General features: G+C 42.7%; 1 protein-coding gene across 1 annotated transcript in view; it reads right to left on the bottom strand.

The window, feature by feature from the left end:
- The window catches only part of Secisbp2l (SECIS binding protein 2 like), a 47,033-nt gene that overhangs the window by 10,181 nt on the left and 13,143 nt on the right, over positions 1–23,709 (bottom strand). Inside the window, exons 5-15 of the mRNA XM_021655933.2 lie at positions 20,977–21,203; positions 20,678–20,702; positions 20,240–20,355; positions 14,530–14,664; positions 12,556–12,636; positions 11,695–11,862; positions 11,416–11,557; positions 7,691–7,857; positions 5,654–5,786; positions 4,028–4,190; positions 1,186–1,406 (exon numbers count right to left, since the gene is read on the bottom strand). Coding sequence (XP_021511608.1) covers positions 1,186–1,406; positions 4,028–4,190; positions 5,654–5,786; positions 7,691–7,857; positions 11,416–11,557; positions 11,695–11,862; positions 12,556–12,636; positions 14,530–14,664; positions 20,240–20,355; positions 20,678–20,702; positions 20,977–21,203 — 1,578 coding nt within the window. The remainder of the gene's footprint in view (positions 1–1,185; positions 1,407–4,027; positions 4,191–5,653; positions 5,787–7,690; positions 7,858–11,415; positions 11,558–11,694; positions 11,863–12,555; positions 12,637–14,529; positions 14,665–20,239; positions 20,356–20,677; positions 20,703–20,976; positions 21,204–23,709) is intronic.

Raw genomic sequence — 23,709 nt, 5'->3', positions numbered from 1 at the left:
GACTTGCTTTGTAGACCAGGCTGGCCTCAAACTCACAAAGATCCACCTGCTCCTGCCTCCCAGAGTGTTGGTCTTACAGGCGAGTGCCCAGTAGCTAGTTCTTTCTGTTTCACAGCCTCTAAGCTCCAGTACCAACTGGCCACAGTTAGGGCGGCAGATGAGCGCAGTGGCTCACAGGTGTCTTCTCTCCGCAAGTGTCTACAGTGCTGCCTAGCTCTGTCTGCTCCAGCAACAATGCCACACACTATGCGAGGAGCTAGCTTACCCAAGAGCCTTGCTGTGTGTGCTAGCTGGGTTTATGTCAACTTGACACAAGCTAAAGTCATTTGGCAAAGGAAACCTCAATTAAGAAAATGCCTCCACCACACTGGCCTATCGGCAAGCATATGGCATTAATTTGTTAATTAGTGATTAATGTGGGAGCCAGCTCATTGCGGCTGAGGACACCCCTGGGCTGGTGGACAAGGCATGGAGCAAACCATTAGGCAGCACTCCTCCATGGCCTCTGCATCCACTCCTGCCTCCAGCCTACTTACTGCCTTGAGTTCTTGTCCTGCACGATGAACTATAAGACGTAAGGTGAAATAACCCTTTCCTCCCCAAGTTGTTTTAGCCACGGTGCTTTATCACAGCAATAAAAACCCTAAGATACACAGGCACACGCCTGTGATCCCAGCACTCTAGGAGGCAGAGGCAGGTGAATTGTTATGAGTTCGAGGCTAGCTTGGTCTACAAAAGAGTCCAGGACAGCCAGGGCTACACAGGGAAACTCTGTCTCAACAAAACAAAACCAAACCCAAAAACCCTAAGATACTAAGTAACCACTGGTTTCTAGGAGACAGATTTCCTCTCTAAGCAGAGCTGAGATCTTTTACCTTTTTTCTAATTGTTTTTAAAGAGGAAAAAGTCATTAAAGGAAGGGTATGTAAAGTTTTGAGAGCAGAATATACTGATGCAAAGTAATGCTCCCTGGCTAGTTCTAGTCTGATCAGAGTACGGAACCACCTGGCGGGGCCAAAGGAGATGCTCAACCAGTTCCTTCAGAATCTAGTCTACTAATTGGAGAATTTCATTTCTCATGCTCAATATTTGTTTCATAACTATACTGTAGAGAAAGATATGGCTTCCGGCTGCAAGGATCAAATTCCCTGCAATGGTAAACATTTCCAAAGCAGGCATACACACCCTTTGACTGAATCTTCTCACAGTTTGGGGAAATGATGACACCCTTGATCTTGTTCAGCTTCATGTGCTTGGTGACCTCCCTCAGCCCCATGACCAGCCGCCGTCTGGCTTTAGCCCTCACAGGGTCCTTTTGGTAGATGCGTTCCTGGAAACTGACCAGCTCTTGCAGAAGGAGGGTCACACATTCATCAATTTCTTTAGAAAGAACCTGGTTACAATATCTGTAAAAGAAGCAAAGAACTAGGTGATTCCTTCCTAATTCACTGTCCTGTAATTACAGACTTATATTAGGAAAGTATCTCTGAGAGCGAACAAGGCATTTTTATCAAAAGTCACCAGTGCCTACAATTTCTCAACATGTCAATCAGAAAAACAGCAATGCTGACTATTCTTTGCTTGTGAACTTCAATGATGTAGCTTTTAATCCAGGACAAGCCTCATCGGGGAGTACTTCTGAACTCCTAATGTTTTAATATCTAGCAATAGAAACCTACTGCTGGCTTGCTAAGAGATTACAGTTTTTTGTTTTTTTTTTAAATGTTACTGTGATAAATGCTTCCAGTAGGAAAGAATTACAACTTTCTGAATTTCTTAATAACGATTCATCTCTGAGTGGGGAGGAATGTGTCCTGGCCTGCTGTTGATGTGAACTGGCACAGCTACCATGGACATCAGAACTGTCTTGGGTATAAACCTGAGGTCAATAAAACTCTAAGTTAACAGACCAAAGAGATCAATGTGTTCCCATGTTCACTGCTATACTGTCCACAATACTCAAGAAATGGAACCAGCTGAGATGCTCTCCAGCATGAATGGCTAAATAAAATTGATGAAAATTTATTAATATATACTGGAATTTTATTCAGCTGCCAAGAAAAAAATAAAATCAAGACATTACCAAGAAAGCAGATGGAACCAGTGACCATTATGTTAAACGAAGTAACACAGACTCTGACAAATACCACATACTTTCTCTCATGTAGAATTAAGATTTAAGTTTGTATGTGTGTGCATGGACACACATGAGTAAGTCATGCAAGTAGAAAATACAAGAGGGCAGAAGAGACCTTAAGAGACAAGAGGAAAACAAAAGGTAATGAAATGTTTTTGTTTTTAAGGCAGGGTCTCACTATGCAGCCCTGGCCTCCTGAGTGCTGGGATCAAAGGCGTACACCTCCACAGGGAAGGACATGGAACGGAAGGGACACGAGAAGAGGACAATTTGAGAAAAGAAGTAAAGCAGCCTAAGATGGACAGCGGGGACAGGAGAGGCAGTTGGAAAAGGGTGTGAGTGAGCAAAAGCGTAATGAAACCCATTCCTTTATGTGCTAAATTGAAGAAAACAATCAAAGCTGTGTCAGTGCTTCTTGCTGCACAACCTGCTGATTCAAATCTTACAGCGTATCCAATAAACCTGTTTCCTTCAGCTAAAAAAAAAAAGTTATGAAACATGCCAAGAAAACTAAAAACACTTATTCCTTTGAGCCTGAATAAGTCTCAGCCACAAAAACATTTCCAACCACAAAGATAAGTTTGGTTAGATGCTCTGAAAACCCATGGCTATGGATGATGAACTCAATGGGTAAACTGAAGTCTTCAGGCAAAAGTCACAGGCTTTTCCACCAAACAAAGCAGCTGAGTGAGAAGTGGGAACATGTCGGCTCGAAAACAAAGGGAGTGTGCCGTCACTGTGCATCTACTTAACGGCAGGCCAAGGAGGTCACAAACTTACTTGTGGACCATCCACCGTCCTAAGTCCCACCTCACTCCAGCAGGGGCAGGCAGTCCACATCACCCAGAGAAAAACATGGGCCTCAGACTATGTCCAGGGAATTTCATGTTGTACATGATAATGTTCAAGCAAGTATGACACGATTTCAGGAGATAGAAATGGGTGGATTGAGGAAAGATTAAATGTTATAAACACCCAAAATCAAGGAAGTCAACATCAAACTACATTTTCCTTCCTTCCTGTTTCAAGCTGTTCGTTCCATACATATGTAATTTATTTTCCATGTGTCTCACTTGCACCACATCTGCTGCTTGACATATAATTAGCTTCTTGGAGCCTGGAGAGAGGCTTTTGCTCAAACGCTAGCACTGAGGAGAAGCAGAACAGAGCAGTGGCTGTGGAACCACACGTGCTCACGCCACAATTCCTTCATAAGCCATTTTCAAAGGTAAAACCACTTTCTCCACCCAAATACTAAAGTAGCTGCTTTGTGAGTCCCTAATCATTCTAATTCTTAAACCTAGACATATTTGCTTTAAAGCAGTGTGTGGATTAACTGTGTGGCTCAGTGGTCAAACACTTGACTAGGAAGCAGGAGGCCCTGAATTCAATCTTGAATACTGCAAAAATGAACAACAAATGAGAACAAAATTGCAGGGCTTTATGTGACAGATTCAGGGTCTTACACAAAGAGCCCCATTACAAGTTATTTACTGGTTTGCAAGCTTTTAAAAAAATACCTATATTATATGCCAAAAAAAAAAATTTGGAGGAGCAAAAAAACCACAAAACATTACATTCTATATGCACATATATGTAACATACATATACATACATGATACATAATATCCATCTGTAAAAGACCAGAATCCTGGGATAGAAGCTCCATTTATTATAAAGAAAACATATTACTGTGAAATCTCATTCCATGGATACTGACAGAAGGAACTGCTGTAAATAGGCCCAACCCAGCTGCTGAACAGGAGGAAGAGCGGCACAAGCTCCCTGCTCCACCTTGCTGGGCTTACGAGGTAACAAGGGTAAATTCAGAACTGAGATCCTTCAGCTGTTTGACCTCAATACCGAGAAAAAAAAAAAAACAAAACTTACTCTCGAAATCTTTTGCTGTGGATTTTGGTTATTGTTGACGATGCCATTGGACTGCCTATGCCGGAACTAGCAGGCGAGCCTTGCGACACGGGTGTCATACAGTATGGAGAGTTCTGACTCGCTGGAGACAGTGAAGCATCACTGGGCATGCTCAGTCCAGTATCTGGAAATGTGAGGTGAAAGGGAAGAACCTGGAAATTTCAAACGCTAAGAAGATCTAGAGGGACGCAGACATTTTACATGGTAGAATTTCTTAGGTCATACCCTAATCCTGTGGATACTAGGAAATTAGGCATTTTTCTATCACAAATTATTATTTCTTATTAAAAAAACTGAAGCATTCCTACTACTATCTATCACAGCATACCTAGGAAAAAAAATCAAGCACAGCTTAGAAGTTTCCACAGAGGAGATGGGGAAGCAAAATTATCTAGGACAGGTATGTCCAGGAATCTGTACCTTTCTGCCCAGCATTATTACACATCTATACTTAGCCATCTATTTTTTAAATCATTCTTTCCAATTGTACCTGGCAATGACAACCCTAGTTACCCGTTCTCTACTGACTCTCCTCTCATACCTGCTCACCCTCCCTTGAATCTCCTTATCTTACATCTTCTTACCCACCCACCCCCAACTCTCCAGGGCCCCCCACCTGCTCACCCTCCCTAACTCTCTACCAACAGCTGCTCACCCACCTGGCTTTCCTTGACCCCACCTACTTATCTGGCCTTTACATCTATACTCAGGCAGCCATACGTGTAGATGCAAAACAATCAACTCCACTTCTTTTTCCTAAGTTACTGCTTGTCTTCAACAGGTAAACTCAGTAAGTGTGTATATTAAGAGTTACACATTTATCTTGTTTATCGGATTATCAGCCCATCACATTAGCCTTCCATCATTTTTTTCCAGCCTCTTCTACTACTTACTGAACACATTTTATAGCTATCCAATCAACATCAGAGGGATGAATGGATGGACGGACACACATAAATCTCATACTGAGAATAAAAGGGAACCCCAGCCAAGCATGCCCTAGATAACTAATACTTGGGAATAAATAAACTTTCCTAAAAGCACTGAAAGACTCCTGCTTGGTAACTGTGCAAACTAGATTTACCTTGCTGCAAAATGCCGTGTGGCTATTTGTTGTACCAGATGAAACCTCTCTGCTGGAATCACACATGCTGGGTATGAATAGAATCTTTGTTCTGCTTTGCAATTCTCTATTCCTTATGCCTTATGTATTAATTCCTCCCAAAGCAAGAAAGAAAATCAACAAAAATGATTTGAAAATACTCCTGTGGAAAAAACAACTAGTAAATAGTACTCCTTATCTGAAAGATGCTGAGCCAGAGCTCTGATGACCATCCAGGGGCCCCAGGCACCGGGGAGATCCTAGTGTTTGAGATGTCACGACGATTGACAGAGCTGAGGTTCCAAAGTATCAGCGACCTGCTCTGTAATACCTGCCCACCCTCCCAGCCATCTGCCTTCAAAAGAAGCCACATACATCAACAAAGACGAGCTACAGTGCGCAACTTCCACTTGAGGCACAGCCAGTGAGGCCTTCCTCTCAGTGGCAACACCACACATGGCCAGGACAGAGGGAGGAATCCTCACCTTCCTGGGAGACAGACTCCTGAGGTAAGTCATTGGCGAGGTCCAAATGCATCTCTGTCGGCTCCTCAGCTCCCAAAACACTGTGTTCCACAGTCAAACGTCCCTTCTTCTCCTCTCTTTCTTTCAAAATAACCTGAAAGCCATTATACCAGTCTTTTATTACTTTATATACTACTCACTCTTCAAATAGGATCAACAAATCATTACAGTGTTATACTAAAACACAGGCACAGCCATGAGGATTTCAGTTGGCTGTATTACCTGGTTACACAGAAGCTGACCTGTAAAAAGGTGACTACTTTATTTTGGAAACTGTAACTTGAAGGAAATACTATACAGAGAATACACAGAGACTCTGCTACGAGTCACAACCTGACTCACTTCATCTGCCTCCAGCTTCAAATAAAGGGAAGCAGGATGCTCAGAGCACACAGGCCAACGCTACACATCTTTAAATCCTAGGAGAACAAGTAAGATTTCCAAAACAGTGACTAACCTTAAGTGTGGAAATAATTCGTTCAATTCATGTGATTTACACTCTACAGTGTTCAATTACTCAGGCATGGATTACCTCATTCTGACCCTCTAATGCTAAACCAAAGCAGATACCATCATTAATTTATAGGTACGGAATATGAAGGTAAAATGTGGGCCTATAGAAGTAGGGTAATAGAAGTTTGGGTTTCTTTAAAAAACTCAGTTATGTTATGTAAATATGTTTTTGTTTTAATCCCAAGTGTGGGATTTTAGTTTGGGCTTTAGTTTGTCCATAGCTGATAACTGCCTTCTGCAGAGCATGGTCTCTGCCAGCTGGTAATGGCCTGCCTCATGCAGCATGGCGAGGGATGTGGTCCAGGACTCTGAGGATATAAATATGAGAGCCCAGAAAGAGAAAGTGTGACAATTTAGAGAGACCGGAGATGGACAGAAGGTATGGCGGCTTAAAGGAGACTACTTGCAGCATTTGCTATTGATGGAGACTGGTATAACCCCAAAAAGAACCCATCGACCCTAACAGCCAAGAGAAGTAAAAAGGTCTGCAGCCCCTCTCCCTACTAACCTTCTCTCTCTTACCCAGGGTTAAAGGGCTGAAAGAAGGGAGGTAGAGTCTTACACACCCTAAAGAAAACAGAGTTTAAAAACGAGTGCAACAGTGTTCTACTCTACACACAGCAAATAATGAAGTTACTAAGTTCCAGGACTAACTAGCTAGGAGGCAGAGTGTCTGTCTCATATGTATGAGGCCTTCAGCCAGATCGCCAACACTGAAAAGAGAAGGAGAGAAAGAGGTGGGAGGGTAAGGGAACAGAAGGGAAGACTGGCCAGGCGAGGGGGAAGAAAGAAAAGATTGGCCAGGTGAGGAGGAAGAAAGAAAAAAAAAAAAAAAAAAAAGAGGCACAGCTGTGAGGGTGGCTCAGTGGTTAAAATGCTTCCTATACAAGCAGAATAGCTGGAGCTTGGATCTCTAGAACACACAAAAATGCCAGGTGGGTGTGTTCATACTCTGTGTTCACACCCATGAACGCAGGACCCAGCGGGCTGAGATGTGATTCCTGAAGCAAGCTGGCTAGCCAAACCAACCATATTAGTGAGCTCTGGGTTCAACTGAGAGACCCTTCCTTCCTCACAGAATAGGGTCAAGAGCAACTGAGAAAACTCCAGACAGGAACCTTAGGCTCCTACATCAGGCTCCCATGCAAGTATGTCCACGGATGCCCACACATATACAGAAGAGAAAAAATGCAAAGGAAGGAAAGAGCTGGGCTTCTGACTCCTAAGGAGGGCTTAATGCTTTTGGATATAAATTGTTCAGCTGTTTATTTTTCAAACATAATAGAAAAATTCACTTTTCAGGGCCTTCTTATATACAAGAAGGCTGCCATACAATATGCTGGTTCTGAATTAACCAGTTACATATGGCACGTGTGTAAATACATATCAACATCTGCTTTCTAAAACAGAAGTAATTTTGCAAAGAAAGAAAAAAGTAAACCCTTAATTATCCTATAAAAGAAACATCTCCAGATTTGGTGTTACCTTTTTGAGTGCTGTGGGTCGTTTTAGCTTTGCAATTTCCTTCTCTTTTCCTTTTTTTGCTTTAGAGGAAGTAATGTCCAGAGAATTAAAGGAGGTCAAACATGGCTGACTTTTGGTTAAAGGCTTTCTGTTAGCAGAGTCTTTACTGTGAAAAGCAGCTTCAGTGACTAAAACAAACAAGAACATTAGCTTTACTACTGCAGCAAAATCCCCACACTTTGACAATTTCCAATACTGAATCTTCAAAAAGCACAAGCATTCTCTTCCTGTGGAAAAAGACAACAGGACAGCATAGTACAGGCTCAGTGGCGGCCTTCAGACACAGCTTCCTTCCAAGTCCTTCACCTCCCAAGGATGAGGAAGGTAAGCCAATGTGCTTAGCCAGCTGAGAGGTCTGGAGAAAGCTGGACTGTTAGTTCACCTCCACCACAGCGACCGGAGCATGCACATTTCTTGCAACTAGCCTGCAGTCGGAGAGGCCCACCTCTGTGTTCTCCACAAGCCTCCAGAGGCAGCTACCCACCCTTCCTCACACAATGCTGCGGCCTATGCTCAGTGCAGGAAGGGGTGCTGACTCTCTCACCCATGTTCGGCGCTACCCAGCAACTGTCACACCCTCACCTTTACCCCTGACTCCTCAATATTCATAAGGCTCCAATCTCCACCCCTCCACTCTAGCAGAATGTTCGTCATTTCCTTGAGAAGACACTGCCCAAGTTACAAAAAAACCTCCACAAAGGGAGACAGATATCCTTACTCCTGTCCATGGCCCACTAACCACCTCAGCTCTTAATGCCACCTCAGTTCCTCTGGGACCTTGTTCTGTCCCTTTTTTTCACGCGTCTCCCTACCCCAGTCTCTTTTCTCCGAGCCTCCACTCTCCACTACTCTCCTATTTAAAAGACACGAGGGTTTGGGAGGCAAACCCATGAAGCCTGGTCCCTTAAAGCTTGCCTTCAGCCCAAGATGCTCCTACTGCTCCCTCCCTCCCAGGAAAACTTCTCAGCATCATTCTGACACCATCTAGCCTCAGCCCTTCCCACTCTCTTGTAAATATACTGTCAAGACCCAACAAAACCATGCAGTTGCCAAACACAATTTCCCAATCTTGAAAAATTCTTTTCAGGCCTCTTCTGACTTCACTCACTCACTCTCTCATTCATTCATTCACTCTTTCATTCCTTCATTCAGGCGTATCTGTCTGGCTCTTCTTCTGTCCCTGACACTTGGTCCCTCCATTTTAAATGCACTGACCTCTAACCTCAACTACCTGTGCAGAAACACATGACAAATGGAGTCACCTGGGACTCCGCCGTTAGCATTTCAAGTTCAAGTCCACTGTCAACTCTCCTCATGGCACTGCAGTGTCCTCATAACACTCTTCACTAGGCCACAGAGCTCGGGCACAGCATGTGTGAGGACACACCAGCACATGTGTCATCCCAATCCCTCTCAATCCTAGTTTTTAAGCACACCCTCTCACGAAACCTGCAGCTCACCAACTGAGCTACAGTAGCTGGATAATGAGCTGACGGGATCGGACGGGATCTGCCTCTCTGGCACTGGGATTGCGGGTGCGCACCGTTACTCATGCCTGGCTTTCACATGGCCCTAGAGATCCAAACTCAGGTCCTCACGTTCACCTGGCAAGCCCTTTACTGATGGAGCCGTCTCTCCAACATCTTGGAAGAGTCTTTGACTTATTTCTACAGCCTTCCATTCCACGCTCCATCAACTCCTCGAAAATTTTCACTCCCACAATTGTATTCTTTTTTGAGTTTTCTTTATATTAAAAAATTTCAAATAAAGATTGGTAATAAAAGGGAGTCTCATGTCTATCTGCCAGGACTCGTATTCATTCCTCGAAGTCCATCAAACACTGCCTTCCATGAGGTCACCTGTAACCTTTCTCTTCATCTATTGCCATACACCACTCTCTTCTTCAAGCTCACAGAACTCGTTATAGCTCTAAGACACCACTGTTGATCAGTTATTTATATGTCTTCTCTAAGACTACAAACTTTTTTTTTAAGATTTATTTTATTGTAAATGAATATTTTGTATGTATGGATGGATGGATGGACGGACCGATGGACGGATGGACGGACAGAGTGTACTACATGGATGCTTGGTCTCTATGTCAGTAGGGCACCAGATCCTCTGGAACCACAGTTATGAATGGTTGTGAGCTGCCTCTACAGTACAGGGAACTAAACCCAGCTCCTCTGCAAGAGCGAACTCCTTACTGCTGAGCCTCCTCACAGCTTAGCCAGTTCTGAGTCTCAGGAGTGTGTCTTCATCATCTCCATAATCCCAACAGCACATTCTACACACTGATATTCAGATTTGTTTAGCGTTACATTTATTAAATCAAAGTTGTAGAACTGGGAATATAGCTCAGTGGCAGGGTGCGTCCTCCTATGCAGAAGACCTTAAGTTCAAGCACCAGCACTGAAAAATAATATACACACATTTTAGTATATATATGATTGCATTACACACACACACAAAATATATGTATGTAGTGGCTGGAGATGTAGTTCAACGGTAAAGTGTTTGCCCGGCCAAGCACAAGGCCCTTGGTTGAGTTCCCAGCAACTAAAGAAAAACACTTGTTAAAAGGACCCAGAGCTGGGAGTGGTGGCTCACACCAGTAGTTTCAGCATTTAGGAAGCTAAGGCAGAGGGATTACTTTAGCCCTGTTTCAAAAATAAAAACAACAATATTAACAACAAAATCCCAACCAAGTTGTAATGGTCCTAAGTTAACAACTAAAAACACTTCTTCACAACAACACTCATTGGTTTATGGAGCAATTATAACCCAGTTTTCTAAGCACTTTACATCTATCACCTCATTTATTCCCCAAACAACCTTGAGGTAGGTACCATCACTACACTGATTTAAGGCAGGATTCCAATCTCCAAGCTTGACTCCAGGGCCAGCTGTGAGCTGAAGGGCCACACTTCCTCCACTGGGACCCGGGGGGGATAACTACCACTCCTCTCCCACTGCAGCAGCTTCAACTCTGCAGTCACTGTCACCTCTACCAAGTTACTCAAAGCAAAGGTCTCCACTAACTGAAGGAACAGCTCCAGGGTTCAGCAATCTGCACAGACACAGTCACACATTCCTGTCTTTTCACCAGTTCAGCAACAATCCCGGGACTGGGACAATTTGGGAACGGACCAGACCAAGAATGCTTCTTCTCAGCACTAGTCCTTTTAATCTTTGCCCTTACCTCCTTTATGCTGTCCCCTTTCTTCTAAAAGAAAAACAGAGGGCTCAAACACTGAGCTCTAAACATGACACTTGGTTAAAACAGGAACAGTTTTGGGGGGAAGCTATATCAGTGTCTCACTCACACACACTTGACACTATCAAAATTTGTCATTTAATTGGATACTTTCATAGTTAACACAGCCAAACTACCCTGTGATTTTATTTTAACCTTTGAAGAAGAAGAAAAAAAAAAAAAAAAAAAAAGGGGGACAGAACCAGGAAACTGGCTCAGAGAGTGTCTGTACTATAAGCCTGATGACCTGAGTTCAGCCGATCCAGAGCTCATGCTGGAAAGAGACTGAAAGCTGTCCTCTGACATTATCACGTTCACGTGAGTGGCATGCACAGCCACTCTTGGGGGCAGACATGATCGAGTGCAGAGAGAGAGAGAACGAGTACAGCTACACCCCACAGGCTGCAACCCACTCACACTAGGGAGTCACCTGGGTATGCGAGTGGTCTGGTGTTGGTGATCTGGCGTGCTTTCATGGCTTGCTGTTGCTTCTCCAGAGCAGCTAGCATATCCCCTAAATCTAGCTGCACAGGGGTTTTATTCTTCTTTCCAGCTGCTTTTGATAAAGCTTCCTAAAAGGTGGACAAGAAAGGACTGATTCATTTTTTTATGACTGGGAAAGTCTGACAAATTACAATTATACTTGGCACTCCTGTTCATCCCACCAAGGCCAGCAGACAATCACAACTGTGCAGAAAATGACTTATACCTGCAATTTTTTTTGCTCCATACTTATTTCTGAGTATTCCTGTGCTGTGGCAAGGGCTGCAGCTAAAGCTTTCTTCTTCTGACTCTTGGCTCGCTTAGGAACTGAGGTGGTGATGGGAATTGGAGTCTGAACTATATTGATGGGTGAGTTTTCAGGCAAGTCGTCCAACTATGAAAAGGGAGAAGCACAGCGGGTCATCATTTCATAGAAGTCAGACCGTAAGGAAAGCCAGTGCAGAGTGAGGCCGGTTCTCACGACAGAAGGGCTCAGGGCGCGTGGGGTCATCCATAAGAGGGTGAGCAGAGCCATTTTAGAAGGGGTGACAAAGGGACAAAAGCTGAAAACAACAGGTGACGCCTGTCTGGGGGAGACTTCCAGATTTCTAGGATATATATGGAGATATATATATATATATACACACACACACATATATATGTATATATATATAAACATACTAAAATCTATATATTTCTCAATTGCACATTGTATGACAGGACTTAAGGTTTTCTCATCTAATAACACAACTGTGGATTTCACAAAACTACTTTTGTTCAGGAAAAAGACATTAAGGCTCAACAGGGACAGTAGTCTGCCGCCAAGACTGAAACCCTGGTCCCTGTGACACGTGGACAGAGAGAACCAAGTCCTGCAAGTTGTCCTCTGTCCTCCTCAAGCACACTGTGCGCCCACCCACTCACAAACACACCCAGGGTAAATACAACTGCTGCAAGAATTGTCGAGGTGCGGGAAGTCAGCCCTGAGCCCACTGTCCCCACCTACCGTGCCGCCCCGTCCTTTTTCCCACAGAGTACAAGCTGAAAGGTGCGCTACTGTTCTAATAGCGAGTAAGGAGTTACTTACTACTTTTGAAGGAAGTTTCTGTTGAATATTCTCGTCTTTAGAATTTCCGTTCTCATTTGGTTCTTGAAACCCATCTTCATCCTGAAATAGTTTCATGTCAGGGAAGATGCTCTGGCTGATCCAACAGAGGGGTGTGCGGGGTGTGCGCACATCTACATGGGGTACATGCGTGTGCGTACCTGCTGTGTATATGTGTATACATACATCTCTGCGTGTGGGTGTGTGCACGCGCACGTGTGTTTGCTGGGGATCGAACGCAGGGCCTTACTCTAGGGAACTACTCTATCAGTGAGCAACCTGCCAGCGTAGAGACTTCTCATCCCATCTGACAGCCCTGAGAGGCAGGAAATAATGTTTGCTCCCTACTGTTGAGCTATTTTAAATCAGCCTTAAAAAGATCTCATTTCTCCCATGCTAAATCTATTTTTTATTCAAGCATGAAGTCATACCCACATCCATTCATCCTTTAGATTTCTGTAACCACTTTTTAATTTTTAAACTAATTCTATCCTAAGATAGGCAAGTAACTAAAAAGAATTAAAATCGCTTTTATCACACTCAAATAATTTGGAGACAATTTTAAATAGTTTAGAACTCATTTTTAAAAAATGTATTCCATTCCCTATTACTTTTAATTTGGAGAATAATGTTTAAAATGTTTTTATTCAAATAAATTTCTTAGTCAATATCCTTCTGATTTTATGGAAACAATCATAAAAGTGGCCTATGATTAAACTGTTGTATTTTCTTCTGAGATTAAGATTAACTTTTGTTAAAAGGAAGGAGTAGAAGTAACATTTTATCAAATACAAAAATGTTCGACATGTACAAAATCCACAAGTGTTGGAAAGAAAAACTGGTCAATTCAGTCAATTATGCCCAAAGCCCCTGTTTCTGTGAACAGGGGAAACACTGAGTTGAGTAGGTTGAAAGCTGGGGGATGGCTTGCACGGGAAAGTGCTACCTTTGCAAAGCAGCTGCACAGTGGCAGGCAGAGACCCCAGCGCTGAGGAAGTGAAGACAGAGTCACGAGGCTCACCAGCAAGCCCGCCTCACTTATCATGCAGCTCCAGGCCAATAAGGGACATTTTGTCAAAAGTCAAGGTGGATGGTATGAGGGCCACAACCTGAGGGTGTCCTCTGGCTTCCACATGCCCACAAACAGGAACCACACACACAGTAAACAAACATGGTCTTGAGGGCTGGCGGGCTGACCAACTCAGCTACCTCCCAGGCTCAGATCCAGGCCTAGCGCAACATCTACCTCCTCTATGATCTGCTGGCCCGTATGAAGGGTTGGTCCTACAGATCCAAAGCTGCGGATCTCCAGGCCACAGAGCAACAACACAATGTCTGAGAGGAGCCTCAGTGAGGATCCAGCAATGATAGAGTAGCAGAGGACGAAGGCCTCAAACCAGAACAATGAAACATGGCAATGCACGTTTGCAAGTAAAGCTGTGTGGACAAAAAGGCTGTACTGTGTGACACACTAAGCTTCCACAATGAAATCTTTTTTCTAACTTATTTTATTGTTTGATGGGGGAAGATTGCAAAGGCAGAGGGCAGGTACGAAGGGATGGGGAGATGACTGGGATCGGGGTGCATAATGTGAAATTCAAAGAATCAATAAAAAGTTCAAAAAAAATGAGCTAGTATGTCATCAATAATCTAACAGAATAACATGTTAAGACATGAAAATACAATACTTATAACATAGCAAATTAATTTATTTTCTAAAAAAGATTTTTCTTTATTATTTATACAGTGTTCTTCCTGCATATACACATGCAGGCCAGAACAGGGCACCAGGTATCATTATAGATAGTTGTGAGCCACCATGTGGTTGCTGGGAATTGAACCTAGGACCTTTGGAAGAGCAGCCAGTGCTCTGAGCCATCTCTCCAGACCCGTAAATTAACTTCTTAACAAAGACATTATTTTAGTATAGTTTACAAATAGAATTTGAAAATTTACCTCAAAATATAAAGACTCAGAGTTTGGGTCACTTCTGTGAGAGTGAGTAGAGTTTAAGTGCTTATTGTCTTGTCTCTTCTGTAAATTCTGTCTTCTTTCTGAGGAAGTACTGTGTCCTCGACATCTGAATCCAACCTAAGTAGCCCCGGAAAGAAAATTTATTCTCAAGTAAGTGTTTCACTGAGGTACAGAGAGCGTGCATAAAAACACACGGAGCATATAACTTTATTTCCAACAGGCAAGGCTTCTGATAAGACAAAGCAGACATAAATGTGACCAGTACAGTGTACGACCCCCATCTCCCAAGAAGCTGGACATTTTTATCAGCTTTATTCACAAGAGCCAAAGTCTGACAACAAGCTAAGTCCTGCCGGCATGATCAGCCCCACTGCCGGGCTATGCCCACAATACAACAGAGTACTCCTTACACAGTCGTGAGTGTGAGGGGCTAGGAAATCCAATCACCTTAAAACATCTCCAGGGAACCAGCTGAGCAGAGGAGAGCCAACCCTGAAAAGATTACTCAAACAAGTACAGGTAGGAGGACCAAAACCTCAAGGTTATCCTTGGCCAGCCTGGGCTAAAAAGCCTCTCCAGAGGAAGTTATTTAGTAAGAGGCCTGCCTTCAAGGAAATGGGCTGGAGAGGAAAAGTGGCAGAGACCTACGACATCAGCAGTAGAGAGGGCGAGGCAGGACCGTACAGTCGGGGCCAACCAGAGATGCAATATGAAGAGAGGCAAAAAGCTGAACTAAAGAACATCAGTCAGAAATTAAATAAAGAGACACCACCACCACCAAACAAACAAACAAAAAACCAAAAAAAAAAAAAAAAGAAGAAGAAGAAGAAGAAAGGTTAAAGGAAATGGAACTTCATCTAATCATATACAGTGTTATTTCCCTATTGCAGGAGCTGTTTGTATCTCCCAAAATTCATGTGTTGAGATCCTAAGCCCTGGGAGACGGATTTAGGGAAGTGATTAGGTCAATAGAGCAAAGCATCATGGATGGGATTTATGAAGCTATAAAAGGGACCCAGACAACTCTCAGCCACTCTTTCACTTAAGGGCAACAGTGAGAATGAGAACCAAGAAGCATGCCTTTGGCAGACAATTCTTCACTAGACAGCCAATCTTCCTGTACCTGACCTTGGTTTTCTTTCTATTCATAGCACCAACTCTATGACACTTTTTTATAGTAGCCCAACAGATCAAGAGATCTTAGTAATAAGTATGAGAAACATTTCACTGTCAGAAGGCAGAGAAAAAGCATGTACTCTAAGAACCTGAAGATACTTTTCATCTCTTGCCAAGAGTCACTGAATTGGGGAAGTTCAGTAGGCTTGTGGGCTTTCTGGAAGGTAGTTCAGTATTTTGCAAGGTTACCATGATGCACCCCCAGAATTGCTTCCGCCTCTGGTACTCCTTCTTTCTGTGCTGTTATATCTCTCAAAAATCCGGCATGGTGTGAACTGCCACTCTGATTAAGCAAACCTCCTATGGGATCTTTATGAAGATACACTGCTGTTCTGATGAACAATGATCTCAGTATTCCTGATAACAGCTTTACAGAATTTCTGACTTGACTAAAACTACTCTGGAAGTAAAAGTTTAAAAAGTTAGTAGAAAGTTTACAGCTGCAGTAAATACCTTTGCCTCCCTAGAAGCCAGGCCTGAGACAGATTTGTGGCTTCAGATAAGCTTTCACTCTGAAGATGGCACCATGAATCCTGGTACGCACCATAAATACAGGCAAGTTGGCCTGAACTTCCCATGAACCCAGAAAATGAGACTACCAAGAAATGTCTAAATTAAGTACAAATCTTGATGTCAATAAATATAAACTGTTCCGCTGTAATTCCTTATACCTTGTCAGCTTATGGCATAAAATACTGTCATTGTTAGTATTTTGGAACACAACCTGCTTCTGGGTTACCTAGCAACCCATGATGATGTCATCAGGTGTCGCCAGCCAGCCAGGTGAACACACCTGGAAGGTGTGGTTATCATGCCCCTTAAAAGAGTCGATCCAACACATGGTCTCTCTCTCTCTTACTCTTATTCTTACACTCTTTCTCTTTCTCTGTGGGGCCCCATCCCCCCTTTCCCTCTCTTTCCCCACCGTGCCCTGCTACCCACTTCCTCCATACTCCCCTAATAAACCTCTCGCAGAGAATATATCGGTTGTCCCCCTGCTTCTTCTTCTTTTTAGTTTTTAACAGTCATTCTAAATTTATTTTGTTTCTTGGAGTGAAAGACAAATAAAATTATTGCCCTGAACTCACTATAAACTAAGAGATAACTGAAAAATGTATAGCCAGGTCAGTCCTAATTAATATATATACATATAAATATATAAATATAAATATAAACATATACTTGTAACCTTCTGGACCCTGTTAACCTTTAGGCCTTGTCAACCTTTGTCATTCTGAACTCACTATGAACTTATGTAATGGATACACAGAGAAGAAATGTTTAGTTTTAATAAAAACAAACATGTAACCTGTTGCGTTTTTTTAATCCGTTTTTGTGATTGCCTTTTTGACTGAGATAATTCCTTTTTTGACGTAGAGCTTTGTCTCAAAAGTAGAAAACTATAACCAGACACTAAACGTTGATTGAGGCCTGCTGGAATTTGCTTCATCCATGAGTTTTAAGTATGTAAATATGTATAAAGATAGGTGTTTGCATGTAAATGTATCCATCTGCCTGGTTTTTGTATATGTACATGGTTGTATGTTAATTGTCTGTATGTAAGGAGCTCCTTTGTATCATCCACTGAATATGCATGAATATGTACAGGTCTGTATGTCTGATCACTTGTCTATGTGTAATATGGGCTGATACTATGGAAACAGCCATAACAGCTGGTCAGAAAAGAGGTTTTCCCTGAGGGCAGCCTGAACTTGCTTCAGTTTTTGCAGAGGAGATACCAGCTGAAATCAGCATCATCATATGTAAGCTTGTGAGAATTTGTTGGTTGAAATTTCATGTTTCATCCATCTTTTGAGTGAATATGTGTGTGTGAGACCTACTCCTTTCCTCTCCTTTTCTCTTTGGTTCACAAAGGGTTAACAGGCCTCTAGCATCTACCAGCAGTTGGAGCCTGGCTTCACAGCCCCAAGCAATTAGCTCTGGTTGTGCCAGCCTCAGAGTGAAGACAGGGATTGCTGCACTGAGCTGGTAAACACCAGAAAAAAATCTCTGGGTAAACAAAGGAGGAGCTCTTTGTCAGTCTAATTAAGACCACCTGTTATTAAGCAATAAAGAGATTAGCTAAAGAGTGGCTTTAGCAACAGGAGACCAGAAACCTTAGGTGGCTCAGCTGGTAAAGCACCAGGCCTCAAGTCTGGAGGGATGGGGCTCAAACCCAAGGAAAAAATATTTCTGAGTTCGTAGTAGCCACTCCCAAATAGATTAAGTTTCGGTATAGAAAAAGAACTGTCAGTCAGGAGTCTGACTGGCCCCACCCACTGTCAACCAGACATACACCTGACTCGGTTTTTCTTCCTGGACCATGGCAAAGCTGACTTTGACACCTCTGGATATTAACAGTCTTTTAAGAAACCTGTGTCAGCTGACATTATATGCCCCTCGGAAGAAACTGGAAAGACAAAAGACATGAGAAGTTCCTCTCCATAGAGGCCTACCTCAAAATCCTAACAGTGACCAATGTGAGGCAGCCATGGAGACAAAGTGAGGACATATGCTTCTGAAATCAAACACACCAACAGACTCACACCTGGCCTACTTTCATGCTGCTGCTGTGAACCACTGAGTATATATGTATTAATGGTGTCAAAAATACTTAATTTTTTGTATTATAGAAAATAAATGCAACTTGATTCTTATATGTACCAGGACTGCCAGGCATGATGACTACACATGTAATTCCAGCACTAAGGAGGCAAAGGCAGGCAGATCTCTGTGAGTTCTAGGCTAGCCTTGTCTACATAGTGAGTTTCAAGCCAGTTAAGGCTACACACACACACACACACACACAAACACACAGCCAGTAACCTAAACTTCCAAATTAACAGTTTCGATAAGATTTATGAAAATCACACATTCCAACAGCCTCTGAACAGAATGACCTCATGATAACTAAGGGCCTCCATCAATCCTTCTATGTCTGTTGCTAGAAAAGCACACAAGCCAGAAACAGCCTAGTATTCGGGAAGCAGAAGCAGGCTCACCTCAAGTTCAGACAGCCTGATCTACATAGGAAGTTCCAGGTTAGACAGGGCTAGAGTGGGGCTCTGCTCAAGAGAGAAGCAGGTATAATGAATAAAACAGAGGAATAAAAGGAGCCAGGGGGAAAGAAGACAGGGAAGAGATCAAGATTCAAGCTGGATATGATGGCATACTTGTGACCCCAGTTCCTCGGAGGCTAAGGTAGTAGGCTTTAAGGCCTCTTAGACTACAAATTGAGATAAATCAAGCTAAATCAAGTATGAAGAAATAGATCAAGCATCAGAAAGTAAGCAAAGACGTAATCAGACATGTTCACAGAAAAAGAAAAACAAGTAACTCAAAAACATGGAGATGTCTAACTACATTAAACCTTTGAAAATCTAATTATCCTGTTGACTGTTTTGGATGTGTCTTCTCAAGTGACCCTGTTTAGAACTTGGTTCCTGAAGGCTTTGGTGGCACTGAAAGGTGTGGACCGTCTAAGAGGCGGGGCCTGGGGCTGTGGGAAGCGCTCAGGCAGTAATGGTCTTGCCTTTGCATGAGGACCTGGGTTTGATTGTCAGACTCTGTTTTTAAAGGCCAGGTGTGGTGGCCCATACTTCTAATCCCATTGGGGAATGCAGAGGCAGGAGGAAGTCTGGGCATGCTGGCCAGCCAGTCTGGCCTGGTGGGATTCAAGCTGAATATGATCCCTAGGTCTCTCTCTGGCCTTCTATATGTGGCTTCCTTTCTCTTCTTGTATTTTTAAATGTTTAGCATATGTGTGTAGCATATGCACACATTTGTTTGTATAGATGCACATGTCTCTGCTTGCAGACAGAGGTTAGAGAAAGTCGTTGGATGTCCTGCTCGATACGCTCAGTCTTATTCCCTTAAAACAGTCTCTCAGTGAACCCGGAGCCAGACTGGTGACCAGCAAGCTGCAGCAGTCTTGTTTCTGCCCAGATGTGTCAGGATTATAGGCATACATGTCTATGCCTGATGATTTATATAGGTGCTGGGGACTTACAGCTCCTCAAGCCAGAACAGCAAGCGCTATGACCCACTCTGCCATCTCTCCAGTCCTGTAGTGAGCAGAACTGTTTACTACTTTGAAAATCTAGACCACCATGTTACCATGCATCAAAGCTAAGTGTTATTAAAAAAAAAAAATCTCAAAACATTGTACTGTAAAAAGTAACAAAAGGACCAGTGAGAGATCCATCAGGTAAAGGTGCTTGCTTGCAGTGGAACCTGGTTGACCTGCATTTGACCCCTGGAACCCACTTGAAAGTGGAAGAAGAGCACTAACTCAGAAGCTTTTTGCTGACCTACACATACACATACACATACACAAACACACAACACACACAGAACTAGTATAAATAAATAAATAAAGACAGCCCACAGCAGTTCACATTTAGGTGACTTTATGTACCTTTAAAACAGGGATACTGTGATTCCTAATGGTTATACCATTATTATGATAAATTTAATTTATTCACCTTGCACCTATTTCCAACTTCATTCAAAGTACCTGTGAATTATTTCTTTGTTCAGTTTGCCTTCCGCCTCTAGAAAATGCCTGGTTTTTTTCCATCCAAGGTCTTTTCTGAGTTGCCTGGCAAGTTACTTTGGGCCAGTTTACACCACCTGTATCAAATATGTAAAGATATTAAAGATAAGATTTGCTGATAAAGGAGTCCAAATTCTAAACACCTGAGTCACTACAGACAGAATTTTTCTATAAGTTTAAAGTGGTATACGCATTCTTAACACAAATATCACCCTGCAAAACGACCTACATCACATTTTCTCAACATGTCTGGTAAAAGTATATGTGATTTTCAATTTACTTGAATCACTGGAGACTTAACAGTTTTTCTTATAACACTGGTAAGCTCCACACTTAAAAGGAAAACTTGAAACGGACAAAGGAGAAAATACAAAAACATAAACTTTAAAAAATAAGTACCTGTACAGCCAGATGATTCCGAATGCTAAAAAACATGAAGCAAAAAGGATGATTACTTTCTAATGAAGAGTCAACATGACCTACTTTGCAAATGTTTCATAACTTAACCTAGTGTTAAATATGCTTATTACTAACTTAAAATCGTGCTTCATATTTTCAATAGTAAAGTACTATGGCTATAAAGACTTGCTTAAAAAGAAAAAACAAAATACTTCAGCTTCAGCAAAGGACACAAAGTACTAACAGCAGGACTAACAAACAAACAAACAAACACAGCAAAGCAGCTGGGTATTACGCACGCTCGTGGCCCCAGGGCCAGGATCCCGCAGAGCCCCTGCCGCAGGCTGGTTGTGGTGCTTGGGGCTGCAGTAGCCACTGTCGCTGTCAATGTCCGCCTCACTGGCCCCCTGCTCACTGGAGGATTCTGCAGCTGGGTGGGACGCTCTTCTCCTCCGGCCTTTGGCTTTCCAGAGCATTGTGGCTGTGCTCTCTGAGAGAGACTTGTTAGCAATGTCTGAAGGGAAATCTACAAGGCAAGACAAGTGGACAATTCTCTGTGATGACCAAGTTTATACATTCTTGTCCAATTATTAAGGTTCTAAGAAAATTAAAATGACAGTTTGTAATGAACATGTGACTCTTTGAAAAGATCATTTAAAATGCTCCCAATAACTTGGAACATGGAGTCATCAGGAAAGTAAAATATGTGTATCATAGGACACTTAAATCTAAAGCCACCACACACGCCCTCTCCATCACTCTTCACTTACTCTTCTCTACAGATTTTTCCATGGATGTGTCTATTTCTGAAACAGAAACATCTACTTTTACAGCTTTTAATTGTATTACTGAAATATCACCTTGTTCCCTGCTTCCTCAACATTAGTTTCAGATTCCGTTGTATGGAGCAATTAATTAATGCTATTGTGGAGGAAAAGTCCAACTGTGTTTTCAAATGCTCATTTCAGTTCCTTGAGATCTGGCTACCATCCCGCCATGGATATTGTTATAATGTTGACCTATCTCCTGTAAGCATGTGATGAGAAGGAATTTCCCCAATTATCCCTGATTGACTAATTAAAAGGCCTATACCTAGGCAGGGCAGAAGGAGGTAGGCAAGGCTAAGGTTCAAGGGCTTTGAGGACAGAAGGATCACGGGAGAAAGAAACAGGAAGAGAAGGAGGAAGGAAAGAGAGTGGCCATGGTTAGCATGGAAAGAAGCACATGGCCAGCAAGGATGGAGGAAGCGGCCCAGATGAAGAATAAGCAAGCATTTATGAAATTATGAGTGGGAGGGAGCCTGGGATGGGGCTGGGAGATAAAGGTAGTTTAGAGGGTTAATATCTGCCCTGTCCCAGGAAAGATAAGGCTAGTCTAAAATCTATCAGGTGTCTCTGTCTTTTACTGATTATGATAGCAGGTGAGATATAGCACCGTAATAACTATAGGCTGATAATAAACATTATTAGACCACACTTTTAAATGAACTGCAACATGCTACTATGGTACAGACAGCTTTTGCATGGATATCCCAATGTAGTTATCCTTTCGGCCACTCCCAGCACACCCTGGTTGTTTTGCTATTAAAAAAACACTGCTGGCTGGGTAAGATGGTGTACTGCTTTAATTGTAGTACTCAGGAGGCAGAGTCAGGAGGACCTCCGTGAGTTCAAGGCCAGGCCCGGGCTATGTAGTGCTACACTGAGAGACTATCACAAAACAAACAACCCAATGTTGATTGGAGAGGGGGTGCATAATAATCCAATCGTGCACATAAAACTGTCAGAGAAGGAACTCAATGAAAGCTAACAGTCTGAGACTCTCGACTTACATGTGTGTACACGGAAGTTTCTGTAAGGCAAATGTGAGTCTTTCAGGACTCACAGATTCAAACTTGATAATGAAAGTGGTTAAAGCAACCCACATTCCAAGAGTAGAATAAGTACGCGCTGATTCACACACACCAAACACTGCTTCTCCAACTGTAATTTACGGGACACAGCTAACGTCTGCATATTACCTTGTATCCAGACAGCTGGGGTTTTGGGGGGGGTTGTTTGTTTTTACATTTTAAAAATTTATTTTATATGTGTATGCATGGCGTGAGGGTCATGGTGCCAGTAGAGGGGTCAACACAACTTGTGATAATTGGTTCTGTTCACCTATGATGTAGGTTCTGCCTATAGAACTCAGTTGTCCAGTGTGACAACAAATACCTTTGCTTGCTGAGCCATCTTGCGGCTTTTTTTTTTAATTCTAGCCACCTTAAATTCGTATTACATAATAATACAAGTAGGTTCAAAAGTAAAAATCTGCTACAAGTGGAAAAAACTACATCTATAAAACGGAATCATTTTTATCTCTTACTTAAAAACAAACTAAGGACTGAAAATGCTGCTAGCATATACAATCTACTCAAATTACGCCTCCAATGCTTGGGTTTCAGGAGGCTATCCTTTTGATGATTTAAGTAACAAAGTATAGACAGTCTTTTCTTTTTTTATTTCTTTCTTTGAGACTGGGTCTCTCTCTACACAGCCCTGGCTGTCCTGAAACTCACTCTGTAGACCAGGCTAAGCTCACACGCAGAGATCCACATGCCTGTCTCTCTGGTGCTAGGATTTAAAACAAAGTGCTCTCCCACCAATCAAAAAAGAAAAGGCCGAGCATGGTGGCCCTTGCCTTTAACACTGGCTCTTGGGAGGCAGAGGCAGACTGTTTGAAGCTAGCCTGGTCTACAGAGTGAGTTCCAGGACAGTCAGGACTACATAAAAAAACCTTGTCTCAACAACAACAAAAAAAGCAATGTGCCATCACACACAGCTCAGACAGTACTTTTAAGAACCCTACTAGGGTTTTGCAAAAGGATGTAGAAATGGGTCACTATGAGGAGGAACAGCTCTGGAACACAAGGCTCCTCATAACTAGTCCAGGCATGTCAGCCTATCAAACCCACTGCGTTAGGCCCTATAAACCACATAGCACCAGGACATCAGCAAGATGGTTTTTAACTCATTCCCAGATCCTCTTTC

The sequence above is a fragment of the Meriones unguiculatus genome, chromosome 18 (genome assembly GCF_030254825.1).
Source record: "Meriones unguiculatus strain TT.TT164.6M chromosome 18, Bangor_MerUng_6.1, whole genome shotgun sequence".
NCBI lineage: Eukaryota > Metazoa > Chordata > Mammalia > Rodentia > Muridae > Meriones > Meriones unguiculatus.
This window is presented reverse-complemented; position numbering and strand designations above follow the sequence as displayed.